The sequence below is a fragment of the Equus asinus genome, chromosome 16 (assembly GCF_041296235.1).
Source record: "Equus asinus isolate D_3611 breed Donkey chromosome 16, EquAss-T2T_v2, whole genome shotgun sequence".
NCBI lineage: Eukaryota > Metazoa > Chordata > Mammalia > Perissodactyla > Equidae > Equus > Equus asinus.
In genome coordinates, this window is record NC_091805.1 from 46,324,920 (window position 1) to 46,345,754 (window position 20,835).

Below are 20,835 nucleotides of genomic sequence, written 5' to 3' on the forward strand. Positions count from 1 at the left end.
TAAATAAAATTTTTGAGTACCTTGTGGAGAATGTAGAAGAAAATTTAGATGACATAATGAATTATGTTGAGAGAGTGTATGTCCATGGAAGGCATGACAGAGGTAGAAGAAGACCAGAAGCTCCAAGATTTCCACTTGAATCTTGGAATGTTTATATATCAGTATTGAATGGTGATCACAGGATAAACACCACAGGGGAAGGCTGGCATAGCAAATTTCAAAGCTGATGATAGCGCATCATCCTTTAGTTTGGATGATTTAATCTGGAGATTTACTGCAGTGTTAAAAGACAAACAGCAAAGCAATGAACAAGTTATCAGCCAGGTTCTTAGTAGTCACACTCAAATACAGCCACCAACTTCACAACAATCCTGACAAAATCAAATTTCTATAACCAAAATTGTTAACAGATATAACAATCAAGTTGATATTTATTTGAGAGCAATTGCTCATGACTTAAGAGTAACCCTGAACTTCATGATGAGGAAGACTAAGAATAAATGTGAAATCCAAAATTCATCAAAAATTACACTAAAAATAACATAAATAAAATTCGAACGAAGTTAAATGTTTGTACTACTTAACAAATCATGGACCAAATGTCTCCATGGACATTTTGGACAGGACCAAATTTCAAGGACCTTTCTGGCAAGGACCAAATGTCTCCATAGACATTTTGGACAGGATCAAATATCAAGCACCCCTTGGCGTGGACCAAATGTTTCCAAGGACATTTTGGACAGAACCAAATGTCCTGAAAGGGCAAAATTTCATATTTCAAGAGTACAACTGAAATGCAGTGTTCTCTCTTAATCATTACTTTCAAGTCTTCAAACTCTTCAGGCTCACAAACAGAGTAACACAGTTAAACGATTGTGAAAACCCTACCCTATCTGCTCTATTCCCAATGAAAAACTGGGAGAGATCTTTTGAGTAACACTAATTTTTTTTGCATAAGTATTTATTATATGAGGATTACTTTTTAGCCATTCCTCAGACTGGAAAAGAAATCTGCTGCATAATTTGAATATTAGCATTCTATTAATAAACACAAACGGGATGACAGGCTAGAGTGGTCTAAAATTCTTATTCTGGCAGTCATTTGTGATGTTAGAAGAAATCTGGAAATTCTCATTCTTCCAAATCCATCATGAACAACAGGTCCAGCTGTACAAATTACACTCTTTGAAACCTGACTCGTAACTGATGCACAATACTTCCCACCAAATCCCAAGGTGGGACATCAGAAGGCACAGTAAATATCTTCAGCTTTGCAGACAAAGACACAATATCAAGGATATTATGTAGGTAGGTACATAACAAATGAAAACAGATTTCCACAATTTTTATTCACAAAAATCAAAATATAGTAATAATAAAGACAATTTAGTAAAGTTTTTTGCAATACAGGTCTACTACTAAGAATTTGGAATTCTTTTTGGGAGATAACATTTTGCTTAACTGGGAGGATTTAATTAAGTCGCCATCAATAAAGGGCTTTCCTTGCCTGGCTAATGAATGAACCACTTAGAAACTTACCTTGGTTTCACTTTTTTTTTATTTTTAAGAAATTCTGCTGGGATAAGATATTCCATTTTAAATTTTCTAATTCCTGTCCGTAGGTTTCCTGTGAGTTGGGAATATCATGATCAGTGCTTAGTCTGGTACTGTCCACGTATGTTGTCCTCTTTCAGCAGAACTATAGTAAAAGTGCATAATAAACACTTTGCCATCTAATTCAAAATGAAATAACCCACACTTCACTGTGATTTAAAAGTGTGACACTTGAAATCCACTTTTCTTTTCTTGTTTGAAATGACAGGTATGCACTGGTAATTAAAATATTTTCGTAAATGTCATGCTAAAGCCATACATAGCTTATCAAGTTATAACTGCATCACTGCAATTTGTAGTGCACCAAAAAGCAGTGCGAAGCAATGAGTACCACATACAGTCTTTGGCACAACTACTCATTTTGCCATTGTGGTATGAAAGCAATCATAGACAATACATAAACAAATGGGCATAGCTGTGTTCCAAAAATTTTCTTTATGAAAACAAATGTGAATTTTATATAATTTTAATGTCAAGAAGTATTCTTCCTTTGATTTTTTTCCAACCATTTAAAAATTTAAAAATTGGGCCAGCCCTAGCAGCCTAGTGGTTAAGTTCGGCGCACTCTGCTTTGGCAGCCCAGGTTCAGTTCCCAGGTGCAGACCTACACCACTCATCAGTAGCCATGCTGTAGTGGTGGCTCACAAACATAAAGAAGAAGACTGGCAACAGATGTTAGCTCAGGGTGAATCTTCCTCAGTTAAAAAAAAAGTAAAAATCATTCTTAGCTCACAAGTCACATAAAACCAGGCACTAGGCTAGATTTGGCCCATGGGCCTTAGTTTGCCAACCCTTGATCTAAAGTGAAGTCCAACAATTAACAAGAACAGAACCCTCAATAAGAATTGTACTGCCTCACTCAAGTAGGAAGAGAACCAAGAAAACTGTTTAGGAAGGCTCTGAGACAAAAAGAGATTAAAATAAAAACAATCCAAAAAAAAGATTAGAAAATAAAGGCAAGGAAATCTTTCAGACTGTCAATTAAATAAGAAAACAAGGAAAAGGAAAACAGAAAAGACAAGAGAGAATATGAACCCAGGTGGGCCAACATCCAAACAGTAACAGTTCCAAAAAAGAATGTGTGTGGTGGGGCATGAAGGAAGGGGTACCTCATAAAAAAAAAACTTTTAAGTCTAAATTTTCGTTACTCTAAATGAAGATTACAAGATGTAACAGACAAAGCACAAACAAGTTTTTTAAACAATGAAAGGGGGAAAAATCAATACAGGCACATCACTATATTTCAGAACAAGAACAAAGAGATATTAAAGGGTTGCAGGAAGAGGTATATAAAAAAACAAAACCAACCAGGGTTGTACACAAAGGAGCAAAATCAGACTAGCATGAGCAACACTGATTTCTTTAAGACACTGGAAGAGATACCTTCAAAGTTCTGAGGAAAAATGATTTTTAACCTAGAATTCCCTATCCAGTCAAGATACCATTTAAGCAGAAGAATAAAATAAAGAGAACTTCAAAAATGCAAAGGCTCATCAAGTTTACTCAGTAACTCTTAGGACACACAAACAAGGAAGTAAACAAAAAGCAGGGAAGACATGGGAGCCTAGGGCCTACATAAAGTATTAGAAGCAAGACTCTTCGTAAAGTGGGCTTGAAGGATTACATTCTCAGTCAGAAGGGTGCACAAGCAAATAATAATAACGATAGCAAAATTTTTTAAAAATAAATCTGACCAATAGCATAAAAACTGTCACTACCTGGGTTCAGAATGAGGAAAAAAATTTTCTCCTGAGAATTCCTAAATACAAGTCAGTCCATAAAGTAAACAATAAATCAATATCTCCAAGTTCTAAGAAACACTGAACTAAAGATTAACTTCAGCAATTCTGCGTTGGTGGCACCTGACAAAAAGCAAAAGCAAAATACTCTTTGGAGGCTTGTTCTGCAAACCGGGTCTTAGGTAGGATTCATGGATAAAGCCCTGGTAAACAAACCACAATCCAAAACTTTAAAACACTGGAAGACACCATCTACTATGATCAAGAGTAGGTAGGGGCCGGCCAGGTGGGTAAGTTCGCACATTCCGCTTCGGCGGTCTCAGGTCCACCGGTTCAGATCCCAGGTGTGAACCTACACACTGCTTGTCAAGCCACGCTGCGGCAGGCATCCCACATATAAAGCAGAGGAGGATGGGCACAGATGTTAGCTCAGGGCCAATCTTCCTCACCAAAAAGAGGAGGATTGGTGGCAGACATTAGCTCAGGGCTAATCTTCTCCCCCCGCCCCCCAAAAATAAGAGTAGGCAGAAGCAAGTAGTAGCAAAATAAGACCTCAAGAACTTCGGATAAGAGAATTATCAAATATAAATATAAAATCAGTGTATTTTAGATATTTAAAACAGAAAAAGTAAAATGAGAGCCAGCCCTGACAGCCTAGTGGTTAAAGTTCGGGGCTCTCATCACTTCAGTGGCCTGGGTTCGTTTCCTGGTCAAAAGAAACACACCATCCATCAGTTACCATGCTGTGGCAGTGGCTCACATAGAAGAACTAGACAGACTTACAACTAGGATATTCAACTATGCACTTTGGCTTTGGGGAGGAAAAAAACAAGTAAAATGAAAAACAAAAAAACCAAGCAAAGGGCTAAATATAATTTAAAGAAAACCATTAATAGTAAAAGCAAACATAAAGCATATAGGAATAACTCATAAAAGATGTGCAAGACTTTTCCAGGAAAAAAAAACTATAATATTCAATAACACAAGATTTAAGCAAATGGAAAGGTATACATTGTGAAGAGGCAAACGTCACATTGTAAAAATAGCATTTTCTCCCAAATTAATCTATATATTCAAAGCAAAATGTATTCAACACAAAAATGCTGACAACTTTTTTAAATGAACTTTCACAATTCTAAAATGTATAAGAGCAAAGATTCAAGATCAGTCAAGATAATCTCGAAGATGAACAAGGTATATGTTGAAGGGAATTAGAATATCTTAATAAATGACAAAGTTTACTATAACTTTATAATAAGCATAAAGCCCTATTTTATTAAATAAAATGGGGTGGGGAAACTGATTTAAAAAAAAAACCTCTCATATATGAAAAGACAGCTTCCTAAAGAGTAAAAGAAAAAGTCAAGTGTATTAGTTTTCTATTGCTTTGTAACAAATTACCCCAAAACTTGATGGCTTAAAACAACAATAACAACTTATTATCTCTCACAGTTTGAGTCAGGAATTTGGGAGTAACCTGGCAAGCAGTTCTGGCTCTGTGCCTCTAATGAGGTTGCAGTCTGATGTCAGCCAGGACTTCAGTCATCGAAAGCCTGACCATGCTGGAAAATCCACCTTCAAAGTGGCTCATTCACATGGCTGGCAAGTTGGTGCTGAATGCTGGCAGAAGGCCTCAGCTCTTCTCCACATGGGTCTCTTTTACAGGACTGCTAGAGTGGCAGTTGTTTTCGCCCAGAGCAAGGGATCCAAAGAGTAAGGAGAAAGCTGTATGCCTTTAATGACCTAGCCTCAGAAGTCATGTTAATTCTGCTGTATTCTCTTGGTCACCCAGACTAGCCCTGAATCACTGTGGGTAGAGACTATAGGAGGGTATGAATACCAGGAGAGAGGAACACTTGGGGCCATCTTGGAGGCTGGCTACCATACAAAGTCACAGTAGGCTCAGAATAATTCTTCAGGGGCTGGGCCTGTGGCCAAGTGGTTAAGTTTGCACGCTCCGCTGCAGGCGGCCCAGTGTTTCATTGGTTCGAATCCGTGGTGCGGACATGGCACTGCTCATCACACCACGCTGAGGCAGCGTCCCACATGCCACAACTAGAAGGACCCACAATGAAGAATATACAACTATGTACCAGGGGGCTTTGGGGAGAAAAAGGAAAAAAATAAAATCTTAAAAAAACAAAAAAAAAGAATTCTTCAATTTACATAACCAACAAAGAATCAGTATACAGAACTTATCAAGAATTCTTATAGGGCCGGCCCTGTGGCTGAGGGGTTAAGTTCATGTGCTCTGCTTCAGCAGCCCAGGGTTTTGCCAGTTCGAGTCCTGGGTGTGGACATGGCACCACTCATCAGGCCATGCTGAGGCAGCATCCCATATGTCACAACTAGAAGGACCCACAACTAAAAAAATACACAACCATGTACTGGGGGATTTGGGGAAGAAAAACGAAAAGAATAAAATCTTAAAAAAAAAAGAATTCTTATAAATCAAAGAATGTAATCAAAAAAATGTAAGCAAGCTAAAGAAAAATAGAAGACATCTGGAGAAGTAATTCATAGAAGGAGCAACACAAATCACATATAATAAGCATTTGAAAAGTATTCATTAGTACCACAAAATTCATGCAATTTACCCATCATTGAGGCATAGGCTTCAAATATTTTTGTACAAATGATGCATTTATGTTCATTCATTCTTGTTTTTTTTCCCCACTTCCCCCTGGGATCAAGGTCCATTCTAGAAGCCGACTTAGGGACAGAGGTACAGTTTGTGGCCACAGAAGAGACACAGGTTAATGTATCTATCTAACACCATGAGCCCAACCTCCGAACTTGACCTCAGGAAAGTAAAGTGACAGAACTCAACCAGTTATAAATTGGGGGGGGGGGGGGATATCAGTAGACTCACAGTGAGCTATTTACAAAAGGTTAACTTCAATTACTAAGTACGTTTTTCATCTTTACATCCTACTGGGGGCAAGCTCTTTAAGAACTGTGATGGGAACTCCAAAAGGAAAGACTATTAAATGTATGAATCTGCTATCTTCTACTATTCCATGGTCTGATATTCTTCTCAATGACTCTACATTATCATTTTCTTATTGTCCCTTTAAGAGAGCAGGTCTCAAACTTTTTAGTCTCAGAATCCCTCTTGTACTCCTAATTATTGAGGACCTCAAAGAGCTTTTGTTTAGATGGGTTTTATCCATCAATATGTACTATATTAGAAATAAAAACTGAGAATTTCAAAAATTTTATTAATATTATAACAAATAATTGTTAACAGTTTAGTTTTACTAGAATTAAATATTTTATTAATTCATTTAAAAATAAATTCATCATGGGGCCGGCCCGGTGGCACAGCAGTTAAGTTTGCACATTCCCCTTAAGCAGCCTGGGGCTCGCTGGTTCAGATCCCGGATGCAGACATGGTGCCGCTTAGCAAGCCATGCTGAGGCAGGTGTCCCACATATGAAGCAGAGGAAGATGGGCACAGATGTTATCTCAGGGCCAGTCTTCCTCAGCAGAAAAAAAAAAAGGAGGAGGATTGGCAGCAGATGTTAGCTCAGGGCTAATCTTCCTCAAAAAAATAAAAATAAACTCATCACATGTTTAAATAACATTTTTATCAGAAATAACTATATTTTCCAAAACAAAAAGTTTTAGTAAAGAATGGCACTATTTTTACATTTTTAAAATCTCTTTAATGTCTAGTTTAATAGAAGATGGCTGAATATATGCTTTTGCATTTAATCTGTTATGACAGGTTATTTTGTCTGAAGAAGATGAAGAAAACCTGCCCTCATACAGCTAAGTATTTAACAAAAGGGAAGAGTATATTAATAGCCATTTCAGACAACTGTGTGGATATTCTTCTTTGATATAATACAAAAATGTAAAAAGTGTACCTATTTTCTAAACATCAATTGTACTGTGGAATGTCAAACTGTGTTGATGAACTTTTACTACTCCTTTACATTAAAATCTATTGGTCTGGGGCCAGCCCTGTGGCAGAGAGGTTAAGTTCATGTGCTCTGCTTCAGCAGCCTGGGGTTTCGCCAGTTCGAATCCTGGGTGCAGACACGGCACTGCTCACCAAGCCATGCTGAGGTGGCATCTCACATGCGACAACTAGAAGGACCCACAACTAAAAATACACAATTATGTACTGGGGGACTTTGGGAGAAAAAGGGAAAAAAAATTTTTTTAAAAATCTGTTGGTCTATTTTGACTTTGAATGTTTTGCCTATGCATGATTTTGTAATATCATGCATCAGTCATTTGGAAAACACTAATTCACTATGTAGATCTTCCAAATGTTGACATTTCATTGCACAACATAAAAAAAAATGTTAGAGGCCAGCTCTGTGGCCTAGTGATTAAGTTCAGCACACTCCCGGGCACAGACCTACTCCCCTCATCAGTAGACATGCTGTGGCAGTGACCCACATACAAAATAGAGTGAGACTGGCACAGACGTCAGCTCAGGGTGAACATTCCTCAAGCAAAAAAAGAGGAAGACTGGCAACAGATGTTAGCTCAGGGTGAATATTCCTCAGCAAAAAAAAAAAAAGTGTTACTATCACTACCAATCTCATCAGAAAAGTCTTTAAATATTGAGAAGCTGTCAAGCTCATGGTGGCAGAAACAAGTTTTCCAAAATTCTAATTTTCATTTAAAAGCTCAGTTTTTATCACTGGCAACATACAACGTCAGTTGTTTTCCTTGAAGTGACAGGTTCAACTTATCCATTTTTGAGAAAATGGCTGCCAAATACTTATGCCTGGAAACCACTGTTCGTTAATCATTCTTTCACATAAAAATTATTTTCCATGAAAAAAGGCAGCTAATTCAGCTTGGAATTCAAACAACTGCACAAATATTTTTTTTCTTGCACTTCAGTCTGCAGAAGCACTTTATGCACACTTCTCATTTCATCACACAGAATATGAAGGATCAAGGTTTTTGGGGTTTTTTGTTGTTTTTTTTTTTTTTTGGTGAGGAAGATTAGCCCTGACCTAACAACCTCCACCAATCCTCCTCTTTTTGCTGAGGAAGATGGGCCCTGAGCTAACATCAGGGCCCATCTTCCTCTATTTTATATGTGGGACGCCAACCACAGCATGGCTTGATAAACAGTGTGTGGGTCCACGTCCAGGATCTGAACCCACGAACCCCAGGCTGCCGAAGCAGAGTGCATGAATTTAACCACTATGCCACCAGGCCTGCTCCAAGGAGCAAGATTTAATAACAAAATTTTTTACAGCTTCATCAAGGACACAAAGTGAAACTAGCATGGGTTTTTTTGGTGTTATTTTTGTTTTTACCCTAAGTGTGGTGGTAAAGATACAATGACTTTTAGCATGGTTTGAAGGCACTATTTCTGCTAAGGTGCCAGCAGTTTTACACAACATTGCTTTTCCATCATTAATATAAATGTCAGAACAATGAATAGGCAAATAATGAATTAGTCTTATTGTGAAAACAGTTTTAATTTTGCCAACGCCTGAAAGGGTCTCAGGGACGATCCCCCCAGGGTTCTCTGAGATTCACTACTTTAAAGCATTCTTATTTAGGGTCTGCTGAGAGGAATACATATGAAGAAACAAAAAGCAATTAGATTCTCCTAACTAAAATATCTGATGTACAGATACTAAAACTTGTAAAGACTTAGGATTCAGAACATCAGTTTACAAATTCTTACATTATAATTTTTTGGTAGCTGGAGAGGTTTGGAATGCAAATCACCTTGTCAGGTGTGCTGTACATCATTAGATGTCAGAAAACCCTAGAAGAACACCAACAATTTACCTTCTTGCCTCTTCTTTCTGCTTACTGTGAGACTGTGAGATAGAGGTAGTAACAAAGACAATGGGGGACAACCGGAAGACAACAGAAATAGTCCAGTCAGCCCTCAGTATCGGTAGATGCAACACACACAGATACAGAGAACTGACTGTATTCACTGTACTACACCATTTTATATGAAGGGACTTCAGCATCCACAGATTTTGGTATCTACGGGGGTTCCTGTAACCAATCCCCCGCAGATACTGAGGGAGGACTGTACTACAATTTATTGGGAGCATACCACATGCCAGGCACTATATGAAGCACTTTACAATGTATTAACTCATTTAATAAACACAATAACACTATGAAGTAGGTATAGTTATTACCCTTAATTTATAGATCTTAAGTAATTTATCCATAGTCATTCAAGTAGTAAAGGGTGGAGCTTAAACACGAATTCAGGTAGTATGACTCCTGAATTGTGTGCATTTAACCAACCACAATGCTACAAGTTGTTAAAAAGTGTTTTCTTTGATACATCTTTAACGACCGGCTGCTGACGACTATATTATCATTCAAAAACTCAAGCTTGTAGGGGCTGGCCCCGTGGCCCAGTGGTTAAGTTCGCACGCTCCGCTGCAGGCGGCCCAGTGTTTCGTTGGTTCGAATCCTGGGCGCAGACATGGCACTGCTCATCAAGCCACACTGAGGCAGCGTCCCACATGCCACAACTAGAAGGACCCACAACGAAGACTATACAACTACGTACCGGGGGGCTTTGGGGAGGAAAAAGGAAAAAATAAAATCTTTAAAAAAAAAAAAAAAAAAACTCAAGCTTGTTTATATCAAATAGGGCATTAGAGAAAGTAGGGCCTAAAAAATCCCCAAACAGATAAGCCACATGCAGAACTAGCAAACTACCATGCAGTATATGTACTCCTGGGGCAAGAACTTCCAAGGGCTCAAACAGAAGACTCCCCAGAGCGACTCACCATGCTCAGTGATGGCAGAGACAGAACCAGTATGAGGAGGTGCTCTTCACACTGCACCCAGAGGTACTGCCTCTCACTTACCACATGACAGCTGCCATCTCAGACTTTTCACAGTAAGTTGAAGACAAGAATCATTTTTCCATGTTGATTCTTCCATCATTCCCCACAAATGATAAGAATATGAAATTTATGTAGTTGTAAAAAGTTAGCGTAAAAGACAATAGAATCATAGAATTTTACAGGCTAGGAACTCGGCACTAGCACACCTGGAAAAGCTGTCGAGGTGCCTTGCCCAAGGAGACATAACTTATTAATAGCAGAACCCTGTGCAAGTTACTCCCAATCCAGTTCTTCATCCACATCACCATGCTGTCTCAGATATGCCCTACTACAAAGTCTCAACTCCTTCAAGAGTTTGACAGTTTCTTCAGATACATCAATACAAATTGTATTTTTATTGATACATTATAGATTTACACACACCCACTAATGATAACTGTTCTCACTCAACTTGAAACAGAACTTTAAAACTCACAAAAGTGCTTTAAAAAGCTCACTAGTGAGATTCAACAAATATAAACTAGTTTATCTATTTTGATCTTCCAAATACTCCAACAGTAAATCAGTCTTTCTCCTCAAAATACTTAAATCCCTATTTCTCAGGGTGATAGGTACCAGAATCAGAATCATGTGAGATAATAGTTTAAAAAGCAGATTCCCAGTGTCATCCCCAAAAGAGGGTCTCTCAAACTCCCAAAATGGAATTTAAAAAGTTCTCCAGGTGACTCTTATTCATTCAAAAGCTATTTATTGAACATTCACTCTACAATATTCTAGGAGGAAACAAGAAAAATAAGTAAAAAAAAACAAGTAAACATTCTGGATTTTAGCTGTCCTATGGAAAAAAAAAAGTGTTACGTCAGAGAGTGACCTCAAGGACTACTTTATTTATTTGTTTGTTTGGTGAGGAAGAATAGCCCCGAGCTAACATCTATGCCAATGTTCCTCTATTTTGTATGTGGGACACTGCCATAGCATGGCTTGATGAGTGATGTGTAGGTCTGTGCCTGATGTGAACCTGCAAACTCCAGGCTGCCAAAGAGCAGCACACTGAACTTAACCACTATGCCACCAGCCAGCCCCTGGAGGACTACTTTAAAAAGAGTAGCAGCCCCAAGATTTTTATGGTGGTGAAAATACTCCGTATGATTTTATAATGATGGATATATCATTATACATTTGTCCAAACCCAGAGAATGTATAACACTAAGAGTGAACCCTAATGTCAACCACAGACTTTGAGTGATTATGATGTGTCAATGCAAGTCCATCAGTTATAACAAATATACCACTCTGGTAGGGAATATTGATAATGGGGAAGACTATGCATTTGTAGGGGCAGGGAATATATGGAAAATCTCCACGTCTTCCTCTTTAACTTTGCTATAAACCTAAAACTGCTCTAAAAAATAAAGCCTTTAAAAAGAGAGGTCAGAGAAGGCCTTTCTGAGGAGCCAATATTTGAAGCGAGGAACTCTTAAGAACAGTGGTTCTCAAACTTACTGTACATCAAAATCACCTGGAGGACTTGTTAAGACAGACTGCTGGTCAGGTCTGGAGTGGGGCCCAAAAATTTGCATTCCTAACAAGATCACAGATGATGCTGATACTGCTAGTCCAAAAACCACACTTGGAGAACCATCAATCTAGAGGGAACAGCTAAAAGGTGTGAATAACTTTGGTGTGTTAGAGGAAAAGAAGACAGCCCAGTTAGGAGGGAGAGTAATGTACCTGTCGTTGTTTCAGAAACACTTAGGATGGTGGATAAACTACCAGCTATGGTTCCCCAGACCAGACATGGAATCACAGGTTGTTCAATAATACGTTGCATTTGCAAAGCATTTCACAGTTTATGAAAGCATTTCACATTCATTATTTAATTTGACTTACTGAGGTATAAGTGAAGGACTATTACCTACATTTTAGAGAGAAAGAAATTGAAGGACAGAAACATTACGAACCTGAAGGAACCAGAAAACAAGTGGCAGAACCATGCCCCCTGACCCCAAATCCAGTGTTCCTTCCAGAAAAGCATGCTTGCTTTTTTAAACAGCAAAGTAAAGAATATATACAGTAGTTAATACTAACAAATTATTTTCCAGACTCCCTGCCTAAAAACATGGTGGCTTCCAGACTTAATTTGTTTTAGATACTGGTCAGAAAGCAATATTACATTCAGACTGACAGTATTTAGTCCCATCTACTTACTTTTCCTAGTTCAAAAACAAAGGATGAAGAAATGAAGACAGAATTTACAGACTATTATTCCCTCCCCTGCATAAATATCAGAGAGCCAGTTTCATAACCTCAGACCCTGAGCCACATCAAACACAATTTTCATCTTGTGTTCCCTCTAAATCTCTCACTTAATCCAGGTTCCCACAAGAACAGTGAATCCCACATGTCTTACTATACTCATGAGGCCATGAGCAGTTAGTTATACACCCATTATCTACCCTCTATACACCCATTATCACTTAGTATTTTCCCCATCAATCAAATCCTTATTCTTAACAGTCTTACCTGCATGTCTCAATAACACTTCAAACCCAAAACATCCAAAACTGACACCATTCTACCCTCCCTCCACCACACACACTCACCTGCTTCTGTGCCTGAATGCTTTTATTTGCATTAATAGCACTGCCATCCACCAAACAAGAAACCTGGAACTCAGCCTAGACATGTTTGTTTCCCTGACCAATCTCAATGGCACCCCCATCTCCATTCCCATGGCTACTTACAATTAGTTACTATTAATAATAAACTAGCTTCCATTTCATTAACAACTATCACGTATGTCACTTTACACATTTCATTCTATCAATAAACCCTATGAGGTAGGTAATTTTGTCCTTGTTTCACAAATGAGAAAACTGAGGCTAAGAAAAATTAATCTGTCCATGTCAAAAATAGGAAGTGATAAAGTAGAGATCCAAACTCAAAGACATCTCACAAAATCCATACCTGTCCCCATACCAAAAGGCTTCCTTCTTTAATACCTGATATCAGTCCTTTACCACCCATTCCAAATGCTAATTTCTCACCTAAATTATTGCCAAGATTCTCCTAATTGGTCCTGCCTCCAGCCTTGCCTTCCCTTACCCTTCAAAATGCCCCAAGTGATCTTTCTAGATCACAAATGTGATCCTTTTATCCTCTTGATATAAAAGTCCTTCAGGGACTCCCTTTAGTCTACACTGCACAAGATACATTCTTGTACAGGATGAATCTCAAACTCCTTACTATAGGTCCACAATTCCTTACTTGCAGTTCCGAAATTCAAAAGCCTTGAAACTTTAAAGTTTTTTAATGTTTGCAACAAAACCCACCCTGAAAGGCGGCTATTTGTTATCCAGCCCATTAGTGTGACATTCCTAAGTTTCACTGCAGAAATGTTAATGTGTTTGACAATGAGCTGTTAACTCAGATCCCACTGGAGTATTAGAGACCTTATCAGGAAAAAGAAAAATTTCCAACTATTCTGAAGTCTGAAACACACCTGGTCAAGGGTTTCAGATAAGAGATTGCAGACCCCTTACCTACTCAGCCCATCAAACCAACCTAATTTCCACCAATCCTCTTCCACATCCATTAGCTCAAGGGATGTATGTGTGAGGTGTCCTGTGCCCTGAATACTCTCCAACCCAGTGAGCTACTCACCCTTCAAGAAACCTGCTCAACGGTTTCCTCTTCAGTGAAGTTTCTCTAATCTCCTCCTGACTGCGCCACAACCACTGTACCAAGTACCCACCTCCAATGCTCTATGTTATATATTTGCTCCCAGATATCAGACTGTGAATGAGCCCCTCATTGAGTATTTTATCCAATTGTAGCAAAGTGTCAGGAACACTACGGGCTCATTAATGTACAATTAACTGAAATTCATGCCCAGCTCTCCCTAACTCCCAATTCCCTTCAAAGTTCATTTCTCCTTCACCCCCAGACCTTGGGATTTTTCCCTAATCATGCAAGCCCCTCACAGCTATTTTCGTTTCCAGAGTTCCTCCTTCCCAATGTCATCTTAAAATTACTTTCTACCAGACGCCTTGTCTTAGCCCCAAACTCTCCAGTGCCCTTTATCGTCCTCTATTTAATCCCTAGTCCTTCTTTCCCCTAGGCTTGAACAGACGAAGTCCTCTCCCTCTAGGGCAAGTCATCCTCACAGCCCTCATCCCTGACCTACTCCCTCCTCAACACCTCTCCCGGCTCCAGGCCTTCCCTCCCAAAACGCTTCTCACAAGCGGTTTCCAGACCCCCTCTTCTCTCACAGTCCCGGTCTGTCAGCTCCCGAACCTGCCCTCGGCCGGAGTCCACGCCTTCTCCGTCCGTTTCCGCACATCATAAACCTCCCTCGCAGCCGGTGTCCCCTCCCCCAGTCTCTCGCAGCCGGCACCCTTCCCTTAACCCTCCCCATAGCTCCGGCGGTCCGGCTTCTCTGGAAACTGTCCCAGGGGCCGTATCTTTCACCTTAGACCCCTCAGGATCGCGCCGGTCCGGGCAGCCCCGGGCCCGAGCACCTCCATCCCCAGCTCCTCCTCGGCCCACCTGGGGCCGGGCCTCCCGCTCACCTTGCTGGATGTCGCCGTTGCTGCCCCCCGGAATGGGCACGCTGAGCTGGCGCTCCGGCTCGGGCAGACAGCGCAGGCAAAAGGAGTGAAGACAGGGCAGCAGCTTGGGCTCCGCCTCACGCCGGCTCTGCAAGCTCTGCTGACACACGGCGCAGGTGTCCAGGAGAGAGGCTGGCGGTCCAGGAGGCGGCCCCGCCGAAGGACCTGGAGCGGGAGCCGAGGCTGCAGCTGGGGCCGGCGTCGATACCGCCCCCCCGGGAACTCCAGGGCCCACTGAGGCCGCAGGGGCTGAGGCAGCCGGGGCCGAGCCCGAGGAGGCCGCGGCCACCCCCCCGTCGTCGGGCCCGGCCGCGCCGCTCTCCGCGCCGGCCCTGCCGCCTTCCTCCTCCTCCTCCTCCACCAGCACCGCGGCGAGAGGCGGCTCCGCCTCCTGCGCCGCGGGCCCGGCGGCCCCGGCAGTTACCGGCGCGCTGCCGCTGCCCCCGCCGCCGCTCTCAGCCTCGCCGCCGCCTTTGTTTTCCGCCATGTTTTCCTCTTTGAACCCGCCGGACCGCCCCGCGCCGCCCGCCGCCCGCGCCGCCGCCACCGCCCCCAGCCCCAGCCGCAACCGCAGCGAGAGCTGCCGCCGAGAGCGAGCAGCCGAGCAAACGAACGAGAGCGCGCGCGCACGCGGCGCCCCCGCCCTCGCGTCGCGCGGTTGAAGCAGGGCGGGCGCGGCGCGCGCACGCACGCACGCACGGACGTCCCCTGGAGGGAGGCGGGAACTGGGGGCGCGGTGGCGTCCTTGCCGCCCCTCCCGACCTCCGGGGCCGACGCGTTGCGTTCGCGTCGAGGCAGTTCAGCTCGCAGTGAGCTTTTAAGGCCAGAGGTGGTTCCGAGCTCGGAGGCAGCGGTGGTGCGGGGAGAAAAGCGGGAAAGTGTGGAAGGATAGGAGGCCGGCGCCGGTTCCTGCCGAGCAAGCGTCTCCGGACGGCGCCGTCCCCAGAGGCGGGCGCGTCTCCGCGGAAACCTAAGTTGCCGCGCGGTCGGACGGCTGAGCCTCCTGCCTCGGAGGTGCAGACCTCCCAGGAGGGTTTCCGGGACTCGCGTTCCTTTGGGCGGTTGTGCCATAGGGAGCAATGCAGCAGGTTGTATTTTTTTAAGCTGGGAGCCTACCAGAAATAGGCTGAAAAGGCCGGGTGAGGAAGAAACTCTTGAACAGCTATTTTTAGCATTTTAAGGTGATTGATTCTCAGACGTTGCTACGTATCAGAAAACCAATCAACTTAGGAGCTTTTTCAAAGCAGTGGTGCTGGGGCCACACCCCAGACCTGTATCAGGAAGTGGGGGAGAGGCTGCGGGATGTTGACAAGTCGCCTCAGCTGATTCTGATGTGCGTCACTTTGGGGAGCCGCGGATCTAACCAGTATTATGTCCTGAGAGTCCCACTTTGTGTCCTTTCGTGAGTTGAGTTACAAATGCCATGACAATATCGGCAGTAGAAGTTTTCCGAAAGGATTGTCTTCATTTGAAAAACAAGTACTCGCGATTTTTATGTAGCGCAACAGCTGTTTTAATGTGAGGATCATGAAGTGCTTTCGTCTTCTGTTTTCCCAAGAAACTGTTATTCTTTGAGCTAAGTCCTTAAAGTAAGCCACCTCGAAACGTTTATCACTTATTCGTTCAAAAGTATTAACCTGTTACTATGTGTCAGGTAGTGTTTTAGAGACGCTAGCAGAGAACAAAAGAGATCCTTGCCTTGAAGGAGTTTACAATGTAATGGAGGAAGATTGATAAACATATGCCAGAGAGTAATAAATGCAATGAAGAAAAAATAAGAGTAGAAGAGATTAAAGATGATTGAGGAAGCCCTCTGTTATAGGTGAAGAAGCCTTGTGGCTCTCCTGTAGAAAGTAGAGTGTTCCCAGAAAAAGGAACAAACTAAGTATAAAGAGTCTGAGACAGAAGGATTCTTGGTTTGTGAGCAGTAAGGAGTCAGTGTGGCTGGAGTGGCTTGCACAAGGCGAAGCGTAGTAGAGCATGAGATAAGAGAATTAAGGGGGCCAGGTATACACAGAAATGGTCTTCAATTTTTTTTAGCTTTTGTGCCCTTGAAAAGAAGTTTGAAAAACTTTCAACCCTCAAACGTTGTCAATTGACTCTCAAATTTTTCATCGTGAGTATAGTTGCAAAACATGCAATTTCTGACAGTTTGCAATACTGACTTTTAAATTGTTACATCATTTTAAATCTACCCAGTGGAAAAGTAAACACTAAAGTGGTTTAACAAACGCTATTGTCCATTTTAAAAGTACATAATCAAAAAAAAGTTATAGGGCCAGCTGGTGGCGCAGCGGTTAAGTTCACATGTTGCGATTTTCGGTAGCCCAGGGTTCGCTGGTTCGGATCCAGGGTGCGGACATGGCACCTCTTGGCAAAAGCCATGCTGTGGCAGGCATTCCACATATAAAGTAGAGGAAGATGGGCATGGCTGTTAGCTCACTGCCAGTCTTCCTCAGCAGAAAAAGGAAGATTGGCAGCAGTTAGCTCAGGGCTAATCTTCCTCAAAAAAAAAAAAAAGGTTATAGTTTGTTAAATAAATATTAAACTTGAAAAGGAGTGTTATTGGGAATGTCGTAATGAAATGACTGGTAATTTTTTTTTTAATTAGTTTATATAGACCTGGATCGTGGGTATATATAACATTACTAGGAAGAGATAGGGTCTTGTATCAATTCCGCTTTTCATTTTTATAAATGTAAGCACTGAATTAAAAAACTGTGCAGGGGCCCACACCAAGGCCTGGTGGTTAAGTTCTCGAGCTCCGCTTTGGTGGCCCAGGGTTTTGCCTGTTTGGATCCTGGGCATGGACATGGTGCAACTCATCAAGCCATGCTGAGGCAGCATCCCACATAGCACAACCAGAAGGACCGGCAACTAGAATATGCAACTATGTACTGGTGGGGTTTGGGGAGAACAAGAAGAAGAAGAAAAAAAGATTGGCAACAGATGTTAGTTCAGGTGCCAATCTTTAAAAAAAAAAACTATGCGTGTATACGTGTATATATGATTAGTTTATGTATATATAGTTAATTCCCTTAAAACTATCCTTACTTGTGTAGTCTTGGAAAAATTTTCTCCACTGGGGTACCCAAAGAGTACTCATACCTCAGTTTTAAGATGCTGAGTGAGATGGAAAGTCTGAGATGAGTTTGAACAAAGACTCAAAGTCGTAAAAAGAGTCACTGTGGACACTTTCTGGAGAAGTCGCTTGTTGGAAGTCAGAGTGGAAGAAGGAAGACCAGTTAGGCTGCTAATACAAAAATATTTCAGCCAAGGAAATAATAATGGTTGATTGGGCCAGATGGTATCTGTGCAGGTGGTGAAAAATATGGAGTGTATATAATAAAGAGAAAATCAAGACTTGTCTCCAAATTCACTTGAAAAAAATAAGTTAATGAGCTGAATTTCTCAACAAAAAGTTTTGCTTCCTTGAATTTTTCTTAACCTTTTGATGGGAGCTGCCATTTGCCTTTATTAAAATCTAGTATAAAAGTGTGTTTTTGAAAACTGTGTAATTTTATAGAGAGGAAATTGCCCTCCCGTGAAATTTGTGTGCTCTGAAAAGGCAGTGCCTGGAATTAAACTGTCATGGAATATTTGGGGACGTTGAAACTGATACTCAGCTACATCCTTGATTTGCATGGGAGCCCAGAAATCTTGCAGGAGAGACTGAAATCATTAGTGAGGCTGAGATATGATATGCACAGATCTGTCTGATGGAGAGAGTGCAGAGCAAGAAGATGGAATCTGTGCCCTGGAGCCAAAATGCCTAGTTTGAAGCCTGGTTCCACCAACAGCTAGCTGTGTGGTTTGGGGTAAGTTACTTAACTTGCCTCGGTTTCCTCATTTGTAAAAGGGTGTTTGTTACTAGTAGGACCTACCTCGAGGTTGTTTGACAATTAAATATTTGTAAAGTGCTAACAGTGCCTGGTGCATGGTAAACATGAAATGAATGTAAAAGTAGACTCAAAGGTCCCTGAAGGGAGAAACAAAGGTATCTCGGAGAAAAATCTCAAAAAGAGGAATCATGCTATAGGCTGAAAGGAGCAGCAGGTACTGGTAAAGGCTGTGTCCAGGCATTCCCCAGACTAGGCTACCTTTTACCCCTGAGCTTCTTGCCCAAGTGTTATGAGAAAAACACAGTTCTGAAAGAAAGGAGAGAGCTATCAGTAGGTGCCTAGCAGCTCTGCTATGGAGAACCTCCCTCCCTCCCCCCAAAATTGCTGGTAACTAGAAGTGAAGGAACTTTCCAGTTGTCCAGAAAAGAGAAAGCACTGGAAGTGAGTGACATAAATAGGAGAGCAGTGGTGAAAGCATAATCCATCGGCTGGGCGCAGGGGTTGGCAACAGTGAGGCAGTAGCCCAAGAGTAACGTGAAGATTTGCAAAGGCCAGTTCTGCAACTCTTGCACAGAGCAACCATGGTCAATAGCAGGAGCAGAAGAATGCTGAGCTGCAGTTGAGATTTGGGGCATTTCTTTTTTTTTTTAATTTTTTTTTTAAAGATTTTATTTTTCCTTTTTCTCCCCAAAGCCCCCCGGTACATAGTTGTGTATTTTTAGTTGTGGGTCCTTCTAGTTGTGGCATGTTGAATGCTGCCTCAGCATGGCTTGATGAGTGGTGCCATGTCCGAGACTTAAGCACTTGGCCACGGGGCCGGCCCCGGGCATTTCTGTTAATGTGCTATAATTGCACTCATGAGTGGGTGAGGCCAGGGCGTATAAAGGTGACATTTTTTGTGATTTAAAGTTCACTTCTCTGAACATGGGTACATAGGCACATGTACCTTGGACTTAGCATGTCTTTGGATTTGGTGGGACGTCTGGCTTTGGAGCAGGGGCCTTCCTAATGCTCCTGTTGAAAGAGTGAAATAAAAATAGGTGATGCTGAGAAGGGCAAGATTTTTGTCCCAAAGTGTGCCCAATACTACACCGTGGAAAATGGAGGCAAGCACAAGAAATCTCCATGGTCTGTTTGGGTGAAAGACGGGTGAGGCCCCTGGATTCTCTTACACTGCCTCCGACAAAAAGAAAGGCATCAGCTGGGGCGAGGTGTGTTTGGAGAACCCCAAGAAGTACATCCGTAGGACAGAAATGATCTTCACTGGCATTAAGAAGGCAGAAAGAGCAGCTGTCAAGCTTATCTCAAAAAAGCTGCTAATGAGTAATAGTTGGCCGCTGCCTTTCTTCTTACAAAACTGAAATGTCTCAACTTCTTTTATGTGTAACATATTTAAATTGATCTCATACACAAGAGTTCATATCATGAATGGCTGATAGAATATTTTTGGTGGAGAGTCCTGATTTAAATAAGATTGGCTTGTGGTTAAATTAATACAATCAGCTTTTTGAATTTTGATAGTAATTCTGGTTCAGCAAGTCCTATGATTGTTTCCCCCTTAAGATATGATTAGACTTGATTAGTAATGTTCTGCTTTTCACAAAGAGGTAAATGCCATCTCAAAACTGTAGGAGATTGGTTTTATATTTAGATTTATATACTGGTTATATGAATATATTTAAAAACTGAGGAAATCCCTTCACTTGTCTCATAGAACTGACCAAGACTCACCCATGTTCCAATTTGTGTTCGTTAGACTGTTAAAGGGCTGAAGATAAGGTAGCAATGTCCACTTTATCTTTTTGGTCTTAACTATGCCAATTAAAGTTTCCTGCATCTAAAATGTTGCCTTTTACTTGATGAAAGGCATTTTAGTCTGGTATGTGTATAATATCAAAGAACATTGTACGGTCACATGCTTTTAAAAGTAAGCATGACAAGATACAATAGCAAGTTAAACTTTGTTTTTGAAAGCTTTACTATCTAAAGACTAAGTTATCCTTCAGGATTGTCTTTAAACAGCTATTCAAAAACACATAAAACTGTAGAACTCCTATATATGTGTGATTGGTAATGGTGCTTTTGCCAACTTATTAGAAGGATTAGAGAAGATATACCATCAGCACAAATTTGTAAATTGTGTGATCATAAGGCTTAAGATAATTAAAACCAAAATCATAGGAAAAACAAAGTTCACTTCTCAGCATTTCATGGTATTGTG

General features: G+C 41.5%; 1 protein-coding gene and 1 pseudogene across 2 annotated transcripts in view; one reads left to right on the forward strand and one right to left on the reverse strand.

Annotated features, from left to right (window-relative positions):
- TRIM33 (tripartite motif containing 33) overlaps positions 1-15,400 on the reverse strand; it is a 115,869-nt gene extending 100,469 nt beyond the window's left edge. The window contains exon 1 of one of the 2 annotated variants that reach the window (XM_014837130.3): positions 14,734-15,400. In XM_014837130.3, the coding sequence (XP_014692616.2) occupies positions 14,734-15,259 (526 nt within the window). In that variant the 5' untranslated portion in view covers positions 15,260-15,400. The remainder of the gene's footprint in view (positions 1-14,733) is intronic. The other variant, XM_044748876.2, reaches the window with a different exon arrangement.
- A 795-nt stretch (positions 15,401-16,195) lies between these two features.
- LOC106828570 (cytochrome c-like) lies at positions 16,196-20,075 on the forward strand (annotated as a pseudogene).
- The last annotated feature ends 760 nt before the right edge of the window (positions 20,076-20,835 follow it).